This window comes from Biomphalaria glabrata, chromosome 1 (assembly GCF_947242115.1).
Source record: "Biomphalaria glabrata chromosome 1, xgBioGlab47.1, whole genome shotgun sequence".
Taxonomy (NCBI): Eukaryota; Metazoa; Mollusca; class Gastropoda; family Planorbidae; genus Biomphalaria; species Biomphalaria glabrata.
This window is the reverse complement of record NC_074711.1, coordinates 63222685-63243400: the sequence shown is the minus strand read 5'-3', so window position 1 is coordinate 63243400 and position 20716 is coordinate 63222685. Positions and strand designations below refer to the sequence as shown.

Here is a 20716-nt window from a genome sequence, read left to right as displayed (position 1 = left end):
TTTATATTACACTATATTTTACTATATATTTATATAAGTTTTATAAGTATCTATATAGAAGACTAGAGTCTATAATGGACTATGAGTATAATGACTGTAGAGTTTAGTAATTAGTTATAAGTATAATCATGGACTCTGTCTATATAATTAATATAGACTAAATATATTTAATATTATTATTATTAATATAGAGTCTAGATCTATTAATGACTGAGAATTATTCTATACTACTTTTACTAGTACTAAGAGTCTAAGTCGACTACTAAGGACTCCGACTTTAAGGAGTAAGGCTTGCCTAAAGCCTAAGCCTCTACTCTAACTCTAAGATTTAAAGTAAAGTAAAAGGAAGGCATTTTTTAAATGATTATACTTCATCTAGATACTATAGTATACTCTACTATAGCCATAGGCCTATTAACTATGTAAGTATAGACTAGTATAGATAGAGTATAGATAATAATACTTTTAATAGAGTCTATTAAATACTATCATGCTATGTATGGGAGTATGACTCAGTATGGCTGACTCACTTGAGTTAAGAAAAAAATTACTATATCTATATAGTAGAAATATTATTATACTATTATACTGATTATACACTTAAATTTTATTTTATAGTACTACTATTATTACTACTATCTAGTATAACTATTACTAGATCATAGTAGATCTACTATCATTTTATCATACTAGGACTAGAGTCACTAGATGATCATGATCTATCAAATCTATATCTAGGATTTAGACCTCTAGACTATCTAGGTATATTAACTTATATCTAGATTATTCTAGGTTTTCTAGGTCTATTAAAAAAAAACTACCGGTATTTAGATTTTAGGCTAAGACTTAAGGCCACTTAAGCCTATAATCTTGAATTAGATTTCTAATAGTGTAATAGATCTAGACTGTAAATCTTTACAATAATATTAACATAGATCTAGAATATATAGATATCTATAAATGTATAGATATATTCTAGATTTAGATCTACAATGTATTCTTTAGATTCTGAATCATCTGTTATAGACTCAATATTTATGGACCTTCGACTTAATTGATTGCAACTAGATCTATCTGAATCCAACTAGAAAAAACCCAGATTAGGACAATAAGAGTTTCAGTCGTCCACTGACCTAAATATATTTATTTCTAGCTCTAATTTAGGCAATATCAGACTTAGACTTAGATCTAATAATATTATTAAGGCCAGAGTGAAAATGTCATTTTTCAATGCTTGGGCCATAACCATTGAGGCTAGATATCTAATCCCTATACTAGATCTAATAAAAATCTTGCTTAAAATAGGCTACCACTTACACTATGATAGTATGATGCTATCACTAGTATCACTTTCAGTTTCAAGTCCTTTTTTGCCTCTTGCCTGTGTCAGTGTGTGTGTGTTTCATTGAAAAAAAAAAAAATTCCCCAAATGATTCTCATCAGTTCATGTTTATCATGAATCTAAAGTTACAGTATTCCTGTCAGTAGGCTATAAAGTTAACTTAAAAATAAAAGGTCTCTATGTTATATTTCTAATCTAAGTGTATTGTAAGATTTTACTTAAAACTAATTGTAACAAAAAATCTAAAACATTTTTGAAATTTAGAAGAAGAATAGTTTTTGTATGTACCTCTTATATTTTTTATTTTCAGAATGTCCAAGCGATATGTTGATAATCCTATGAACAGGCGTTTAGGAAGAGTTGGAATGGTCCATGGAACAGCTGTTCATAGCAATAGGTGTAATATTTTTATAAGTTTTTTTAAGGCAAAGATTTTTAAAATACTGAATTATTTAACAGTATCAAATATTCAATTTGTTAAAAATACACATATGTAATAAAAAATGTAGTATTAGTTTACCTTTAGCCCTTTGTCAGAATTGTTTACAATTTAGTGATAAATTAATTATAAATCCATAGAATACATTTTGATTTTAATTTTTTTAAATATATATATGTGTTTCTAAACTTTTATAATGATCTCCACAGTCACAGCAGCAAAACATATGTTGATAATTCATTAAATCGGAGTTTAGCACGTGTTGGTTTACCACATGGAAGTGCTGTTCATTCTGTGTGAGCCCATTTTTACCTAGCTAATACTAACTTGCTCTGTCTGGTCAAAATCTTCTACATCTTATTTCTCCCACTGCTCATTCTCTTATCAAATTGAAATTGTGCACAATTATTCATTGTCAATGACAGCACATGAATCAATAAAAAAAAACTAATATGTCATTTTATCAATTATTGTTATTAATTAACTTTGTTTTAAAATGGAAAATGTACTAAGCTATCAGGTGATAAGTATTGCTATAAAGAGAAATGTGGCAGCAATTATACAGTGTTTTTACCCCCCCCCCCCCAAACTTGACAACAAACCTTTAGGGAATTACATTATTTGGTCAACTTGACAACAAACCTTTAGGGAGTTACATTATTTGGTCAAATTTTGATTCATCAAAAATTAATTTTATGATTGATTCAAAAAAACTTGTATTTAATTCATTACAAGATGTAAATGTATTAAATTAAAATTGTATTGAAATGTATTGACACTTGCAATAGTTTATAGTGATGCACAAGCTTTCTAAACCTGGGTGAAGGAGGGGAGGGAGTCATTTAAATTTTTAATATATGCATGTCACCCATGCCACATCACTTCAGAAATTAAAAAAAAAAAGAGCAGACATCATTTTTAATGTGAAAAAAAAAAAGTTGTTCTTATAATTGTTAAGCCTCATCAGCTGGATGTGGCTTGCAGTCCATAGTGGTCTTGTTTCTAAGAAAAAAATATTTAATTTCAAAATAAATTGCTCTCAAATGCAAGTTATGAAATAAAACAGACTATAGTAATTGTTACACAAAATCAACTTAAGTAAACATTTTTAGCGGACCCCGTAAGACCAGTATCACTTACCAGCATCACATGTAAAATCCTAGAACACATAATATGTAGCAACATCATAAACCACTTAGACAAACATAATGTCCTCACACCATACCAACATGGCTTTAGGAAATATAGATCATGTGAAACACAACTAATAGGACTAATTGATGATTTTTCAAAAGGTTTAGATAATAGTGAACAAATAGATGCTATCTTACTAGATTTTTCTAAGGCTTTTGACAAAGTTCACCACCATAGTTTGCTTAAAAAATTAAAATATTTCGGCATTAATGGTCCACTGCATCAGTGGATTAAAGACTTTCTGATAGGGAGAGAACAAACTGTAATAATAAATGGCTCTAAATCAACACCGATAACAGTAAACTCAGGTGTACCTCAAGGAACAGTCTTGGGTCCACTACTATTTTTAATTTACATAAATGATTTACCAAATTGCATTACTTCAGGAACAAAAGTCAGATTATTTGCAGACGATTGCATAATATATAGAACAATAAAAACAACACAAGACACAGATATTTTACAAAGAGAATTAGATGAATTACAGAAATGGGAATCAAATTGGAGCATGTCTTTCCACCCAGAAAAATGTCAGTTGTTAAGAGTAACAAAAAAACTAAAACAAATTAATTCCACTTATCTTATTCATGGCAAACCAGTAACACAGACTAAAAACGCAAAATACCTAGGTGTTATAATAAATGAAAAACTGTCATGGAATCCACATATTGATGAAACTACAAAAAAATCAAACAAAGCATTAGGATTTATTAAAAGAAATTTCTATAAATCAAATAAGAACATAAAACTAAAATGTTATTTAACCTTGGTTAGGCCAATAATAGAATATGCATCCTCTGTTTGGGACCCCTCAACTCAAGAAAACATTAAGAAACTAGAACAGACACAAAATAGAGCAGTGCGATTCATAACAAACGAATATTCACATTTGACTAGAGTAACACCTTTAGTAAAATCACTAAATTTAGAAAGCCTTCAGGACAGAAGGCTCAAAAATAAAGTAGCAATAATACATAAAACACTGAACCATAATCTTCAAATACAAAAACAAAATTTAATAAAATACTCTGAAAGACACAAAGATAAAGGCACATTCCTCATCCCATATGCTAGGACAAATTTGTACAAATACTCCTTCTTCCCTAGTGCTATCAGAGCATGGAATGGGTTGCCTGAGCTAGCCAGGAAAACCAGTGACTTGGCAGAATTTAAGTCATTGGTTAATATGCATGACTAAATGCATGACGCGTAGGACGTAATCATCTTCTTTTTTGAAGTAACGTCTGTATTATATAAGATAAGAAGATAAGGGGAAAAAGCCGCTATTAGGTTTGTGCAAAATGTCAGTCTGTCCGTCTGTCACACTCAGATCTCGAAAACTAGAAGAGATATGAAAAATATTATTTCATCATTAAATGCGGCTTGAAAAGTTTAGGTGCAACGGCTACTTTGGTTTTCTAAAAGCAAACCGTTTAATTTATAAAATTAATTATGCAAGCGATTTTTTCATAAAAATACACCAATTCTAAAACAATTATGTAAATGTAAGGGAGGCAATGTTACAATATGCTAACAAAGATGGACAATTTTTGTGTATTTTCAGTATCACTAAGTCAAATATATTTAAAAAATGTACAGGAAATGTTTACAACAAATATAAATAATAGCTAAAATTAAAAGAAAACATTTCTGTGTGTTTATAAAGGCTAATAATGCACTTTGTATGTAAATATCAAGCACATTTTTTTTTTAATGGACTTTTTATGCAGCGATTTTCTTGCAGTAGCGTAACGTCGCATCGTGATCAGGTGCTAAACCAATTCCTTAAACTTTTTTAGAAAATCAGATTTTATTTATTTTTTGTTTAGTGCCCCCATCCGAATAAAAGATTATTTTTTTGCGTTTTGTCTGTTGGTCGGTCTGTCCGTCACGATTAGATTAAAAAAACTAGAACTCTAAAAGCTATTGAAAATCTGATTTACCCTTTAATGTTCCTCCCGTAACATCTCAATAGTTTTAAGTATCTAAAATTGATTGTTCCGGATTTTTGTGTGTGCAAAACTAATCAACGCCAACAAATATTTGTTTGTTCTTCTAACTTATATTACATTCAATTTCCATGCTTAAACGTTGCAAAAACACATTATCAATAATATGTTGTTCCGTTTTTTATGTAAATAGCATATTAATGCTAAATCAAAATCTCTATACTGACTTATATTTCATTAAGTGTAAAAATGTTCCGGATATTGTTTTATAAAACATGAATTATGCCTATTGATTGTTTGAAATCACATAATTTACTAATATTACACTTATATTATTTGACAATGCGTCACTATAATTTGGTTATCAATATCAAATTGTTCCGTACCGGTATTTTCATCTTTAAACAAATTTTTAAAATATCGACAATAGGTTGTTCAGGGCTTTAAAAAAAAGTAATTTACTAGAATTGATTACTGAAAATTACTTTTTAGACATTTAATTTTCTTGCTGAAACATAACATAGAAGTTTTGTAATCGATAAAGAATGTTCCGGATTTGGTTTCTTACAAATCGTCGCCAGAAATTTCCGATTTTTTTTTCAAAAATCTACTAACGCCAAATAATTGTTTGAACTCCCTCTTCTAATTAATAAACAAATAATTAATCTTCTCATTTACGAAATAATGTTTTTACGGATTTTTATGAAAAATATTTTAACTAACTTCTCTCTTACAGTACATTTAACTTTCTGCCTAAAACATTTAAAAATCTAATTATCATTAATATTATGTTCCGATTTTTAAGGAAAACAGAATCCAAACACCAATGTAAGGTATGAAAATCTCTCCACATGGCTGTAGTACATCTAATTTGTATACGAGACCATCCAAAAAATTTAATTAATGGTATTACATTTATCTGAAATTCTCTTTTTCTTTTACTATTTATACAAACATCCGGGACAATCTATTTTATAAACTTTTCAATTGTGTTCATACCTAAAATTATTGCGATGTTTTGAAACGTAAAATAAAGGTTAATCAATTTTTAATAACTTTTAGTTGTTGTTTATTTTATATCAAGATGACGGACAGACCGACTGACAGACAAAACGCAAAAACAATACGGCTTTGATCCTCTTTAAATAAATTCTATTAGAACTCAGTGCACCAATGTCTATGAACCCTCGTTAAATATCTCGTGTAAATAAAGACATTTTTTTTATGGTACCGGTACTAGCCTATTGTGAGGTAATGGAATTTTTTTTCTTTGACGTCATATGGAATGAATTCTTTAAAAGAAATCCTAAAGGAACGCACTCGGTGCACCAATGTCTATGAACACTCGATAAATAGCTCGTAATGATGAAGGCGATTTTTATTCTAGCTAGGCAGTGTGACATAGTGTATTTTTTCCTTTGACGTCATATGGAATGAATTCTTTAAATGAAATGCTTAAAGAACGCACTCGGTGCACCAATGTCTATGAACACTCGATAAATGGCTCGTAATGATGAAGGCGATTTTTAGTCTAGCTAGGCCGTGTGACGTAGTGTTTTTTTGTCCCTCTGACGTTATATGGAATTAATTCTTCAAATGAAATGCTAAAAGAACTCGGTATAGTAATGTTTATTAAGCCTCGTTATGTGACTCGCGTTTAAAAAAAGGAATGATATCTTGATTTAGTTTAGATCTAATCTAGATTTTTTAAACTAGATCTAGATTTTTATTACAGTGTATCGAGATCTGGATTTATATTCTAATTAAAATTATTTTAGAGTCTAGATCTAGAATTTCTAGATCTAGTTTAGACTAAAATAGACTAGATTAAGATGTAGAATTTCAATTTCTAAACTTAAAGTGTAAAAAAAGTGTAGATTTTCATTTCCAAACGTTTTGATCAATATTGCAATGTTATAAGATACTAAAACTAATCTACTATTTTTTATTTAATTTAAATTTACGGCAAATGAATCTTTGAAACATTATTACTTTTGATCATCAAAATTAAATCACCTCTTGAATATTATTTGCGAATATGCAGATCCGACAAGGATCCGACTTCGACGGGGGCCGCCTCTGATTTTGTGTAACACAAACTCTCTTTGTAATCTTGTTTTATTTTTTAGCTTTAAATTTTTATGACTTTTGATGAAAGAAGTTTTATTAGATTTAATATTTTGCATTATTCTAAATATGACTTTAGTTAGACTTAGGTCCTCCCTCGCCATTTAGCGCATTGGGCGGCAAGCTGTCTCCATAATGATCTGACATTGGCAATGTCTGAAGCCTCCTCCCACCTGGTGTCCTCTGTTCTGACGTCCTCCATGAAGGTGTGTCGCCAAGTAATATGGGGATGTCCCTGTTTGTGCTTTCCTCATATTGGCATCCATGTTATCACAACTCTTGGTGTGCATAATTCATTTTGACGTAGTACATGTCCCGCAAACCTCATGCGACGCTCTGTCACAACCTCACTAAGTGTTTGACTCCCAGTTCGGCATAGGATTTCCTTGTTTGAGACCCGATCTGTGCAACTGACTCCCAAAATCCGTCTCAGCCATTTTTGTTGAGCCACATTTAGTCTTTTCTCAATTTTGACAGATGACTTCCATGTCTCACATGCATAAGTAGCAGTTGGAATGACGATTGTGTTGAGAAGGTGTATTTTTGTCTCGAGTCCAATGGCTTGGCTAGTCCAAATAGGCTGCAGCCTTAGGAAAATGCTCCCTGCCTTAACTATTCAGCACGCTACATCATGGTAGGCATCTCCATCATTTGTTATGATGCTGCTAAGGTACATGAACTTGTCCAGCTCTTCAAGCTTTGACTCGCCAAGTCTGATTGGGGCACCCTTTGCCTTATATCCCACTCGCATAATTTTAGTCCAAGTTTATGCGGAGGCCAATTTTGGCTGCCTCTCTGTCTAGGCTCTCCGTCATTTCTTCAATGCATTTATTTGTAGCCCCGAGTAGTGCAACATCATCAGCAAAATCCAAGTCCATCAATCGGAGTTGTTCATGCCATGGAATACCAAAGGCAGTCTGGTTCATTGCTCTCCTCATTATGTAGTCGATGGCTAGGACAAAAAGGAATGTAGATAAGATGCACCCCAGTTTCACACCTGTCTCGATGGTAAAAAACTCTGTCTCACACCTGTCTCCTCATTATGTAGTCGATGGCTTGGAGGAAAAGGAAGTGAGATAAGATGCACCCCTGTCTCAATGGTAAAAAAACTCTGTAAAAAAACTCTTCTGTTTTAATGCAGCAACTAGACTGATTGTAAAGGTCTAATAATGAAGCATTGTTCAAATACAAAACTTTTTTTTTTTAAATTATGGAAAAAAAAATATTTTTTATGATGCTATACAAACCTTGTTGTTGTATTTTTCCAGTAGCAGGGATAGTAGCAACAGTAAAACATATGTTGACAATTCATTAAACCAGAGTTTAGGACGTGATGGTTTACCACATGGCACTGCTGTTCAGTCAAGGTAAATAAAACAAAAGTGGACATTCCAAATTGATGGTAGGCTTACATATTAATTTACATTTCTACATTTGTTTAAATTTTTATTCCACCCCCCCCCCCCCCCCCCAAACCATTTACGGCAAAAATTTTTTTTGTTCTAAATCATCTAATTTTATTTGGTTCTAGCAATGCTGTGTAAGTTTTAGATAAAAGTATTTGTATTGTAATCTAGATAAGGTACTCTTTTTAGTAATGACATGATAGCATATACACTTTTCCACTTTGAGTGAAGTAAAATGTCATCTGGTTGCTGTTTTGTTTTTTTTTGGCCCTCAAAAGTAATCAAAAGAGCAATGTATGACACTCTAGAGAAATGTGTACATTCTGACTCAAGGAAATCAAGAAGAATCACTTTAGCTGATATTTATTGAGGTGTCTTTACAAAGAAATACTTTTTGAATCAATCATGTTACATGTTACCTCTTGTAAAAACAGTATACAGATTAAAAGGTCCTACTTAGTAGATGAAACAATATCTCTTACTTATATATAATTTTTTTTAAACAGTAGCAATAATGTCACTTTTATTTGATTACTATTCAGATAAGGATTTATAACCAAAATGAAAGTACTTTTTTTTTTGGTCCTGTCAATGAACGTTGAATGGTGTAATACTGAGTTCTTGCTTCCTGAGGTGCTCTTGACACGTGACAAGACAAATAGTACAAACTGACCTAAGTCCGTTTCAGCAGACAAATATGAAGTTTATTTTACTACAATAATAATACACTGCACTCCTTGTTAGTGCTACAAGTCAAGAAATAATAAACAATCCTATCCGCATAACAGCGGTATCAAAAGTATCCAATATATGTTAGTTACAAATCACGTCCGCATCTCAGCGGGTAACGCTGTGTAGAAATATAGATTAACTAATACATGTCTCAAAAGACCACTGGCAACAACTGCCCACAAGTTACTTTCCAACTGAAATTACTACAGACTTTTCTAAGTCGCTACTGTCCGTTGCGGACTAAAATATTACTTGACCACACGGTCCAAAGAATAACACTTGACTTCTAACTTGACTTCACTTGTCTGCTTGACTTGACTGACTGACTCAAAGTCAACTTTATTCATTCTACTTCCTGTTTTCTACCTCAGGAATTCCATGTGTCTTTTAAACTCTTAACATGACGTGAACTTTAGATCATGCAATGTCAACTAAGACTGTGACAGGTGCCTTAACAAAGAAATCAAAGGCCTTCTCTCTTCACCTTCCCCCCGACGTTGTCAACATGTTGGCCTATCCCACACAGTTTAAGAAATGCTGCGTTAAATTATGAAACAAAAATATGAAATTTACCCAGGTACTTTATGTGAATTTTTTAATATTTAAATTATTGTTATTTACATTTTACAGTTGTGATGGAAAACTAGCAGTGCATTTTGATAAGCTGTGTCTAAGTGAAACAAGGTATTGTAGTCTAATGTACACATTTTCTTTTCAGCAGCAATAAACATTTTTATTTTGATTATGAAATATTTTAATATTTTTTCATTTTAGAGTTTACAAAGACAATGATTTAAACCGACGGCTTGGCAGAGTAGGAAAACCACTTGGATCTATGCCACAGTGTTCACCAACAAATAAGAAGTAAGTCTAAAACATTAGAAAATATATCTTAATTCCTTCCTTCTCAGTTCTTTTGTTATGATTTATAATAATAAGTCTTATCTTTGAGTCAGAAGTTATGATTTATAATACACTTACAAAAACAGTAACAGTAATTCACTAAATCAGCAGTGAGGCTGAGGCACAATTCCAACCCCATAAGAACAAAGAAATTATTTTAAAAGTCTAAAAATAAAAATCCAAAAATATCTAATGCATGAGTCAGTGACATAGCTAAAAAGAAATTGAGGTTCTTAAAAAATCTAAACAAAAGCTTTTGACAAATTTATATGTACCGGTATCAAATTCTTATATAGTTTTACATAGCATTCACTGTATTATAATATTTCTGACATAAATGTAACCAATAAAATGCAAAATAACAATTTAATGTGAATCTCATTAATATTTTTCAACAACTTTTTTTGGGCAGCCATCAAGAAGATTATCATTTAGGTGTCATGAGTAATAAAGAAAATTTCTTAGCAGGGGCAACTTTGATTACAAAATATGATCTATTGTGTGTAGAACTTCTTAATAACACAAATGTACAAGCTACTTACATCACCCAAAAATGAGACCGTAGACCTATTGGACCATGTAGTTTTTTCCAAAAAGGAAAGAATATCCAATTCAATTCTTCAGCATATTAAGTTTTCGCATTTCTGCAGTATGGTGTGATGGCAAAAAGAGCCAAAAAATTAACATATTTTGATGTGCTTAAGGTGTAAATAAATTGGTTTGTGTTCTCCAAAGGGAAAAGAATGCCAAGCAGCATCAATGGAAGTAAAAATTTGATTCATTTGTGAAATCTAAATATGACCGGGAAATCAAAGTTAGTCAAAAATGTTGGAAGCTTAGTAACAAAATCTACACATATCTCTTGAGTCAACTGTAGAATATCTATAAAGAAGTAATTTGAGAAATGATTTGAAAGTATGAAAATTGAGGCTTGAAAAGTAGCTAGATCATGGAGTCTTGATCCACACCAGTTTCTTCAATACAAGATTTGTCTGGCTTTTTTTTATAGACAATTTAACTGTTAAAGACAAATATTTAAAAGCTCTTGTCTATTGAACATGTGTATTAAACACTCTGCTATATGGCAGTGAAATATCTACCCTGGCAGGAAAAGAATCTCATATCTTCCATCTCTTATGTTTAAGGCCAGTGCTGAAAATAATGTGGCATGATACAATCATCAGTAAGGAAGTTCTTTGAAGAACAGGTTTTTAGGATATCTGCACTTTTATTAGCATTATATGTATTGGCTGGCTCAGACTTGTACATTGAATGCCAAAGATTTAACCTCCACAAAATATTTTATGTGTTGATCTAATAGAGAGCAGAGATGCAACTCATGTTCTCTTTTTGGGGGCTAAAGAGGTTATTATAAAATTAAAATAATAGCAACATTAATCGAAGAAAAAAAACAACTTGCTTATAACTTGCTGGAGATGTGTTATTTTTCTATTGTACTTCCCTATAAGTCATGGCATCTTATTTCCTCAAGATGTCTGGATCTACTCTTTTGTGAGACCTAGCTCCTAGCTCAACATTATTACTGCTTTTATTGTCATTTCAGCAATAAAATTCTTTTAAGTATTTTTTACTCTCCTGCCAACACACTTATGCCTAAGGGAATAGGGACTGGGTACCATTTGTATTTGGCAGATGTTTCAAAATGAAGCCAAATATTTTGACAGTAATCAAGGGTTGATTATGTTCTCCTGGACCTTTCATGATTTGTGAATCTTCCCAGTGGTCAAAACTTGATTCTATGGCATGCGTTTCACATAATCTTTTAATGCACTATGTCAGTCTACTTCTCCTAGTCCATTTTGTAGGATTTCTTTAGCCCATGGCAACATGAGCAAAGCCGGGGGGTGGGGAATTTTGTGACTGTTTTTGTGCTTTTATTTTAAGAGAATTTAGATACAAAATTAAAACAGAAAAAAAAGAAAAAGTGGACCACAACATGTGAACAAGGATGGTTGAATGGCCTGGACCCTCCTACATCGGCTAGCAGGAAAGAAACAAATAACAAACCCCCAACCTTTAAAAGACACTGATGACCTAATATCAGAAAACCTTAAAAAAGGCAGAAACCTTCAATACATACTTTGCTAGCATTAATAAGTCACATCTAAGAAAACAACTGGACCAGGACTTTAGTAATATCCTAATGTTACGATCATCAATAGTGCTAGATGTTACAATCAAACTTGATGTCAAGATATCACGTTGAAGCACAATCAATGATCGTAATTGCAGAGGATTCAGAAATCGTCAGTTGTTAAGAAGATCATCTAGAAGTTACTAGTTGACAAGACGATCTAAGTTGATTATTATATATTCAATGAAGTAACTTCTCTTCGTCTAAAACAATTACTTTAATTCAAAACTTGAAAAAGCTATTCACAAATAATTACAATGGTTAAATGTACTTGAATAAAATAAATGATCTACACAATAATATAATTGAGTTCTAACACTAAACTCTCGTACATGTTATCTCTAACACGTTCCACACAAGACTGCCGCAATCTAGAATCTTCCCCGGGCTCTAGAGCGTAATCACGTGACTAACATCTCTACACTGTAAGGCCAACCAATAAATGCAGCTCAAAGTACAATAATTAATATTTCTAACCAAACACATTCACTCCAAAACATACGTTTGTTGCGTGATGGAAATTCCCGAGCTAACAATTTCTGGCTGGTAACCTTGGGCAGCTAAATATAGATACAGTGTACGTGACACCTAAAGAGAGAAGAAAAAGCTCCAACTGTCAACTGTTAGATCTTTGACACTCACTTCACTCTATCTATATGAGCTCAATACTGCCCAAAAAAACCTTGAGTTAAGAAAATCTCCTGGACCTGATAAAACAACAAATGAAATGATCTGAGGACTAGGATCACAGGCCCAAAACTGTATACTTTTAACTTTATCAACCATACATGGAGAACTGGAGACATTTCACAGGAATGGAGAACTGCAAACATAATACTCATTTAAAAAAAAAATAAACCACCAGGAGACCCTATTAGACCAATATTTCTAACATCAAACATTGGCAAAATGGCAGAAAAAATGATCAATAACTGACTTTATTTATTGGTGGCTAGAAAGCACTTGCTCACTCCACAATGCACAAGCTGGCTTCAGGAAGGCAAGTAGAACAGAAGACCACCTCTTTCGTTTTATCCAGGACACAGTAGAAGGGTTCCACAAAAACAAACACACTACAGCAGTTTTTATAGATTTCTAACAAGCCTATGATAGAGTGTGGAGAAAAGGTCAATTTTTGAAGATGGATCAGGGCTTTTCTAAAAAACAGAACCATCCAAACCTGATTCAAAGGTGCCATCTCTAGTAAAAAAAAAGTTTGGAAGAAGGCCTACCACAAGGTTCAGCCCCTAGCTGCACACTCTTTCTAATCTTCATGAATAACCTCCCGGACTTCATTTCGGTCAATAAGGCACTTTACGCAGATGACCTCTTAATTTGAACTACAGATAAATATTCGGTGCTGACTAGATCCAAATTAAACAGGGCCTCACAACTATCTCCACGTTTTCAAAATTATGGAAAATGAAATAAACAAAATAAACAAAGAAAAGTCAGTTTATTCAATCTTTGGCCACAGCAACAAAATAGCAAAAAGAAACTACATCCCAAAAATAGACTCACAGCCAATAAATAAAGAAGAAAATCCAACATATCTTGGTGTAAAATTAGACCAAAGACTGTCTCTAAAACACTTTATGGCAGATTTAAAAGAAAAAGCATTACAAAGATTAAACATAATAAAACACCTAGCAGGAACATCCTGGGGAGCTGAAAAGAAAACCTTAAGACTGGATACGTCAGATCTGTCATGGATAACTGTCTCTCCATACAAGTAGCCGCCAACAAAACCTATCAATCATCTTTAGACACAGTCCACAACCAAGCATTGCAAATAATCAGTTGAGGTATGAGAACTACTCCCACAGCAGCCTGTGAAATGGACTCCAATATGGAACCTCTAAAGTTAAGGCGCAACAGAGCAGCATTAGAAGCTATTGAGAGATACAGAAGGTTGGAGGACGACCATCCAAATAAACTACTAACAAAGAGAAATAAGAAAAACAAGCAAAAAAAGCAAAGAACTCTAATCCAACTTACTGACAAACTAGCCCTAAAACACCATCTACCCAATAACAGAGAAAAAATTACCAGATTCTCAAACATAACTCCTGAATTTAACTACAAACAACCAACCATTAAAAATTTAATAAATAACACTCTAACAAAAGAATCAAATCCACTGGAGCTCAAATTAGGCCCACTCAAAACAATTAAAAGCTATCTAAAAACAGCCATCTATATATGCACCAACAGATCAGCCTTCAAAGCCACCAACAATGCTGGTCTTGGTGCCTTCCTGATCTTTCCCAAAAATAAACACTTTGAAATAAGTGCACCCTGTGGCGACTACTGCTCAAACTTCCAAGCCGAAATCAAGGCAATTACCATAGCTTTGCAGACAGTCAAAAACAAATTATATGAAGGGATACAATCACCATCAGATATTGTTGTCTTTACAGACTCCCAATCCACTCTTCAAGTACTTAACAGCAGCACCCTAAAACGCCCAAAAGAGTTGACAACACTAATAGTGATAATACACCAGATGATGACAAAATTAAACATCAACATCACATTACAGTGGATCCCTGGACACATTGGCCTCATGGGAAATGAAAGGGCAGATAAGCTTTCAAAGGCAGGATCATCTATGGAACATCCAGATAGACCTGTTAACTACCTTACCCTAAGATCAATGTTAATCAACTACCACAAAGAGGAGTGGCTCAACCAATGGGCAACAGGAAACACAGGCAGAGCCATGTACAATGAAATGAACATGCCTAACAAACTGGACAGTATTAACTTCCTCCCCCGCAAAGAACAATCTACAATTTTCCAACTAAGGACAGGACACACACCTCTGTTAAATTACCATCTCAATAAAATAAATCCCACACCTCCCCTTTCTAGACACTGCGCCCACCCTTATGAAACCGTAAACCATATCCTTTTTGAATGCCCCTTCCTAGTCCACCTTAGACAGACCTAACTACCACTCCAGCCCAACATAACCAACACCCTGTACGGCAGTGCTGAACAAATGAAGAAATCAGCACACTATTTTTCCTTGGCACAGTCTGCAAAAGAGCTGACAGCTCAGCAGCAAAAAAGCTAGCTAAAAGAAGAAGAAGAAGAGGGTTTTGATGTTAAAACCCCCCTCTTCTATAAAACAAACAAGTCACCTAATTCCATGAGCATAGCCAAGGGAGGGTTTGAATTTAACCTTCCTCCCTACAGTTTCTACATTATAAGACTGAAGTTTACAACCATCACCAGATTCTGTGAGTGTAGCCAAAAGGCGTTTTGAGTTTAAAACCCCCTCCAGAAGGTTTTAAGTTAAAACCCCTTCTTAAGGCCTCACCACTATCTTTCATTTGTGTCTTTAACTTGTAAAATTTAAATATATTTAGTATCAAACAAAGATATTAAATATGTATGAAATGTTTCTTCATTTCAGTAAAGTATATGTAGACAACTATTACAACAGGAAACACAACAGAGTTGGCAAACCTCTTGGAAGTGTACCCATCTCTAGACAAGAAAGAGTTTACAAGGATAGTCCTATAAACAGAAAATTAGGTAGAGTTGGCTTAAAGTGGGAAAATAACCAGGCCCAGGGTAAATCTCATGCAGAGCTTTTACAAAAGTTGTGGGAACTCCATGAGGTATAATATGAATTTTATTTTTTTTAAATAATAGAACTTATATGCATTAGTTCTTTTTGTATATTTTTGTTGTAAATTATATAAGTAATAGTAAAATACTTTGGATATTACAGGATGATGATATTCCTGATGAGTTTGTTGAGAAATATCAAGATGAAGCTGATAAAGATTTTATTCAGACATTCCATGAGATGAGGAACAGAGAAAACCACATCAGAAAAAGATTGGAGGAAGCGCCTGCCTGGGATGCACACCATCACACATCCAAGCAAGTTATTGATAAATACAGAGGCAAGATCATTAAATATGACCAACTAAAACTGGTAGACAAAATCGGGCATGGTGGCTTTGGGGATGTGTTTGCTGCAGAGTGGATTGATGATGAACTGGTTGCTGTCAAAAAACTCAGAAACCAACAAGTTTCTAAAAAGAGGCTTCAACTGTTTGAGGATGAGATAATAATTTTCTGTAAACTTGATCACCCCAATATTGTAAAGTTCCTTGGAGCATGTGTTGAGGCTCCAAATTTAGCAATAGTCATGGAATACATGGATATGAGTCTTCATGAGGCTCTACATATCAAATCTGTAAGTTCCAGTTTGTTGTAATTTTTTTTTTTCTTATTTTAAAAAATTAAAATTTCCTTTTAAGAATAATAAGATTAAGATTATTGATCCTTACGGAAATTTGTTGCGATTACAAGGACTCTTTTCTCATATAAAGACAACACAACAGAAAAATAAACATAAATACAACAGACACAACATAAAGAGTTCATTCAGCGACTACACACAGGTATCTTGGTGCATTTCATGTTCCCTGATCAATAGAAAATTTAAAGGTTATGTGCATCACTAAATTAAGTAATATTTAGACTACTGTTCATGTGTACTTATCATCTCTGTTTGAATTAAATGACAATTTTGGTGTTAATGTTAAGCAGCCTTTATTTTTGGTATTAATCTTGTCTTCTAACATCTGAATGATAAAAAACTTTTAAAAATTTAATGATTTTCTTGAATTATTAAGTTTCTGTGATAGTGTTTCTAATCAAATATAACTGCTTTGATTCAGATTGAAAATCATCTTTTAAATGTGAATAATCTTTTTAGCTTTAATCAATTTTAGCTATTTTGAAATGTGGCAGCAGTTTGTTAACTTTACAACTTAAATGTTTACTGCATTATGAAATTTTTTTATCATTGAAAACATACAGCTTTTTATATAATGTCATTTAAAGATCATAGAAAATGCCCACAAATGAGCAACAATGAAATGCTTAAAACAAAAAATCATTAATTGAACGGAAAATTATTTTATGGTATTCATAAAAATTTCTTGTTTTATTTTTAGGTTGAGTTCTTAGATGTTGAAAAAACTTCCATAATGAGAGATATTGCAAGAGGCTTGGCTTACCTTCATGATATGAAACTAGCTCATTGCGATTTAAAATCTGTCAATGTTTTGTTAAATAATTTACCAGGTCAGGATACTACAATGTCAGAAGAACCAGTTTTAGCTAAAATTACAGATTTTGGCTTAAGCCTTATGAAGTCTGACTCAGAAACCTCTGGGTCAAATGCTGCCACTTGCAATGTTGGCACCCCTAGATATTCTGCACCAGAAGTTCTTCGAGGTGAAATGCTAAACATAGATCAGCTAATGAAAGCAGATATTTATTCTTTAGGACTAGTAATTTTAGAGTTATTGTTGGAAACAATAGCATTTGAGGACTTGTCATTGTTACAACTACGAAAACAAGTTGGAGAAAATGGACTGAAACCTGAGATCCCAGATTCCTTTTTAAAAGAAGAGCTGGAAGAAACATTGTGCAAATGCTGGTGTACTGATCCAAATGATAGACCAAATGCTAGAGATGTATCCAACTTTACTGAAAAGTGTAAACAACTCTATGTTGAAAGTTAGTACTTATTATGCAAGAGTGCGCATTTTTCTTTTTCATATATGGTAAAATTGTTTAATAATTGTTAACTTAAAATCAAATTTGAATTATTATTTTGAAATTACTGTTATAAAAATTTTTGTTTTGCTGTACTTGATAGTAAGCATGAAATGAAAAATATGATTAGAGAGAACCAATGTAAGTCATCTTCATACCAATTGTAGCCTGGATATTTTATTTCTTTGGGTCTTCCTTCCGACACTGCTACCAATATAGGGACTCTTTCACTTCACTGTTGGGAGGGGGGGGGGGTTGACAACTACTACTTCTTAGCACAATGATTTTAAAAACTATTCTTAGTTGCTTGCAAAAATTAATTTATATTCATTGTTCAAGTTTGTGAGAACTTTAGCATGAACTTCAAGTCATGTGTATAACAAAATGGAAAATTCATTTTCAATAATATATTTAAAAATCTACTTTAATATCAAAGTTGTCTAGATCAGTAGTTCTCAAACTGTGGTCTAAAAGCTAGTTTATCTGATCATTCTTCACTTGGATATTCCCTACTGGGTTGAACCATTTAGCTTGTGGGTAAACTTAGATCCCAATCACAGTTGAATCCATACTAATACAGGAGCAGCTTATTGAAATATCCACAAATGAGGAACATAAACCAATGTTTGAACAAGGATACCACTAATTCTGTTTACAAAAATAGATTTCATATTTTATATCCTGCATTATGGGTCACTGTACAGAAGTTGTTGACTGTTTTTGTCTTCTTATTTGGTATAACGTGGATTCATTCCCCTAGTGAACTTCATCACAAATAAAAGAAACCGACAAGAAATTTGTGCTAGTTGAGATTTGCAGATGCTATTTATAAACATTACATGGAACATAAATACAAACAAAAGTTACTATCTCAATAAACAATCCTCAACAAGATGTTTTTTGTTTTGTACCAATACATTTTTGTAGATTTCTCACTTAGGGGTCCGTGGGCAAGTTTTGACTATATAAAGGGGTCCCTGGGTCAAAAAGTTTGAGAACTACTGGTCTAGAGAGAGTAGAACCTGAAAATATGTGAACAGGCATATTGCAGCTTAAATCAAACAACTGTGTGATGGAAAAAATCAATGAAAAATATTTTTGAGCAGAATACATTTCGTATCCTGAATTACAGAGAATTAATTCCATTTAGATTCAACTCTGAACAAGCAAATGCAAAACTTCATTTTGCCAATTTGACTATTTTTCAAACAAACTTTTATTGATGCTGAGTTATTCTTCTTTCTGCAGTTAGTGCCTTGGAAAATAAAAGTGTTTTGTTTTTCTCAGCTACTCCAAATTAGTTATACTGGGTTGAAGAGGTAATAGGTCTTAGATGATTTGGTAGGTTCTGAAAGGTGTTTGACAGTCTTATCTAAGTCGGAGCATTGGAGTCATTGGACTTTAGATGAGATGGAAATGAACAGTTGTATGTCCTGTTCTACACAGATGGAAATTGAAAGTGTTTAGTTTATTTGAATTTGTTCTTTCTCTAAATAGCTTTCTAATACCGATTGGTTGAGCCACTGTTTTTATGATTTCTTGTTAATATTGACTTAAATGTTTTATTTTTAGCCTATTTGCCTCATGATTCACTTCTGTTTAACTGTAAAATTAATAATTGGTCTGATATGGTGGCTTATTAACAATTAATTTTAGATGAAATTCGCAACATAAAGCCTTACAAAATACTTTCATTTTATTTTAATTCTTCTTTTTCTTCTTCTAGCCATGAAAAATAGCGCGCTGTTGTTTTTTTCAGCTGTTCAGCATACAGAGTGCTGGTTTTGTTGGGTTGTAGTGATTTCATGAGACACATATAAATAAAATTATTACTTTCTAAGGGAAATGAAAAGTATACTTTGTGATATTTATTATATGTCAGTATTGGTCAGGTTTATTAATAACAAATTGATATGGATTTTTTTTTAACATCCAATTATATTATCTAAAGTATTTATTAAAAAACATAATATATATACATATATATATTTAAATATACATAAGATAATATTACTGCTTATATATACATGTAAATAATTTGTTGACTTTACATAAGTTAGGGTTAGGTTTTTTTTTTTATATAAATATTTTTCAAATGTATTATTTCATGTTACAGTCACTATTTTAACTGTGCAAAATTATGATTGTCTTCTTTTTCTTCTACTTTATAATTGACTCCAGAGTTGAGTCACAGATTCTTGGAACTCTAGACACTGGAAAGCTTGCTTCCATGCCTGTCTGAACAAACGTTCTGTCTGGGAAAGATCCAAGCAGATAAAGTTTTTACATCCCTATTAGCAATGGCTCATATCCCAGGATGCTCGGGCTAGAGGTGAGGCTGAAGCTGAACACACCAGGGAAATTCCCCCACATTCTTTCTCTGAACCACATCAGCCATACAGGTGTCCTACTCAAAAGCTGCCCCATGAGGAAGGGTATGTGGGTAGACATGTTTCTTGGGGCTTCCTTCTATCCCCGTCAGTGCAGTAGACTTGGTCAATTGGCACCCCAACAGAAGTTCTGTTTTGCTTCTATATTGACCTAATAGTCCAAGAAGCATTACCTAGGAAATAATGATTCAAACATTTGTATGTGATATTTTGCCATAGTTTTTATTGCTATGTAAGTGTAACATCTCACTCATTTTTTTAAACCAAACATTTTGTTGTCTATTTTTAGCTTTGTTTAAGTATTGATTGATCACATTTGTGGAGATTGTCAGAACCCTTGCCATTATTTATGCTCTAATCATTTGTAAAATCGAAATGGACAAATTGTTAGTAACTTTTAATCTTGGAAAATTTTACTAGTTATTTTAACTTTAAGAAGTAAGCATTATATATTTTGATTAAAATATTTTTTTTTTATGTTGAATCAATA

At 32.6% G+C, this 20716-nt stretch overlaps 2 protein-coding genes across 12 annotated transcripts in view; one reads left to right on the top strand and one right to left on the bottom strand.

Annotated features, from left to right (window-relative positions):
* Positions 1-1751, bottom strand: part of LOC106072263 (RISC-loading complex subunit tarbp2-like) — a 10058-nt gene extending 8307 nt beyond the window's left edge. For 2 of the 8 annotated variants that reach the window (XM_013232608.2, XM_013232614.2), the window contains exon 1: positions 531-746. The gene's annotated coding sequence lies outside the window, so the exon portion shown is untranslated. Of the gene's footprint in view, positions 1-530; positions 758-821; positions 937-1317; positions 1437-1630 lie in introns of those variants that run through there. The other 6 variants (XM_013232613.2, XM_013232611.2, XM_013232609.2 and 3 more) reach the window with 6 other exon arrangements.
* On the top strand, positions 889-20716 carry LOC106079462 (uncharacterized). Of its 4 annotated transcripts, none has more exons than XM_056007195.1 (9): positions 889-907; positions 1653-1739; positions 1991-2077; positions 8320-8418; positions 9820-9873; positions 9964-10053; positions 15669-15876; positions 15990-16463; positions 17230-20716. In XM_056007195.1, exons 2-9 carry the CDS (start codon positions 1654-1656, stop codon positions 17800-17802), a joined length of 1671 nt encoding a protein of 556 aa, XP_055863170.1. In that variant the 5' UTR covers positions 889-907; position 1653; the 3' UTR covers positions 17803-20716. The 4 variants fall into 4 exon arrangements, with proteins under 4 accessions (XP_055863170.1, XP_055863175.1, XP_055863151.1 ...); XM_056007200.1 differs by lacking the exon at positions 889-907 and adding an exon at positions 1377-1515 and having other exon boundaries at positions 8323-8418; XM_056007176.1 differs by lacking the exon at positions 889-907 and adding an exon at positions 1377-1515.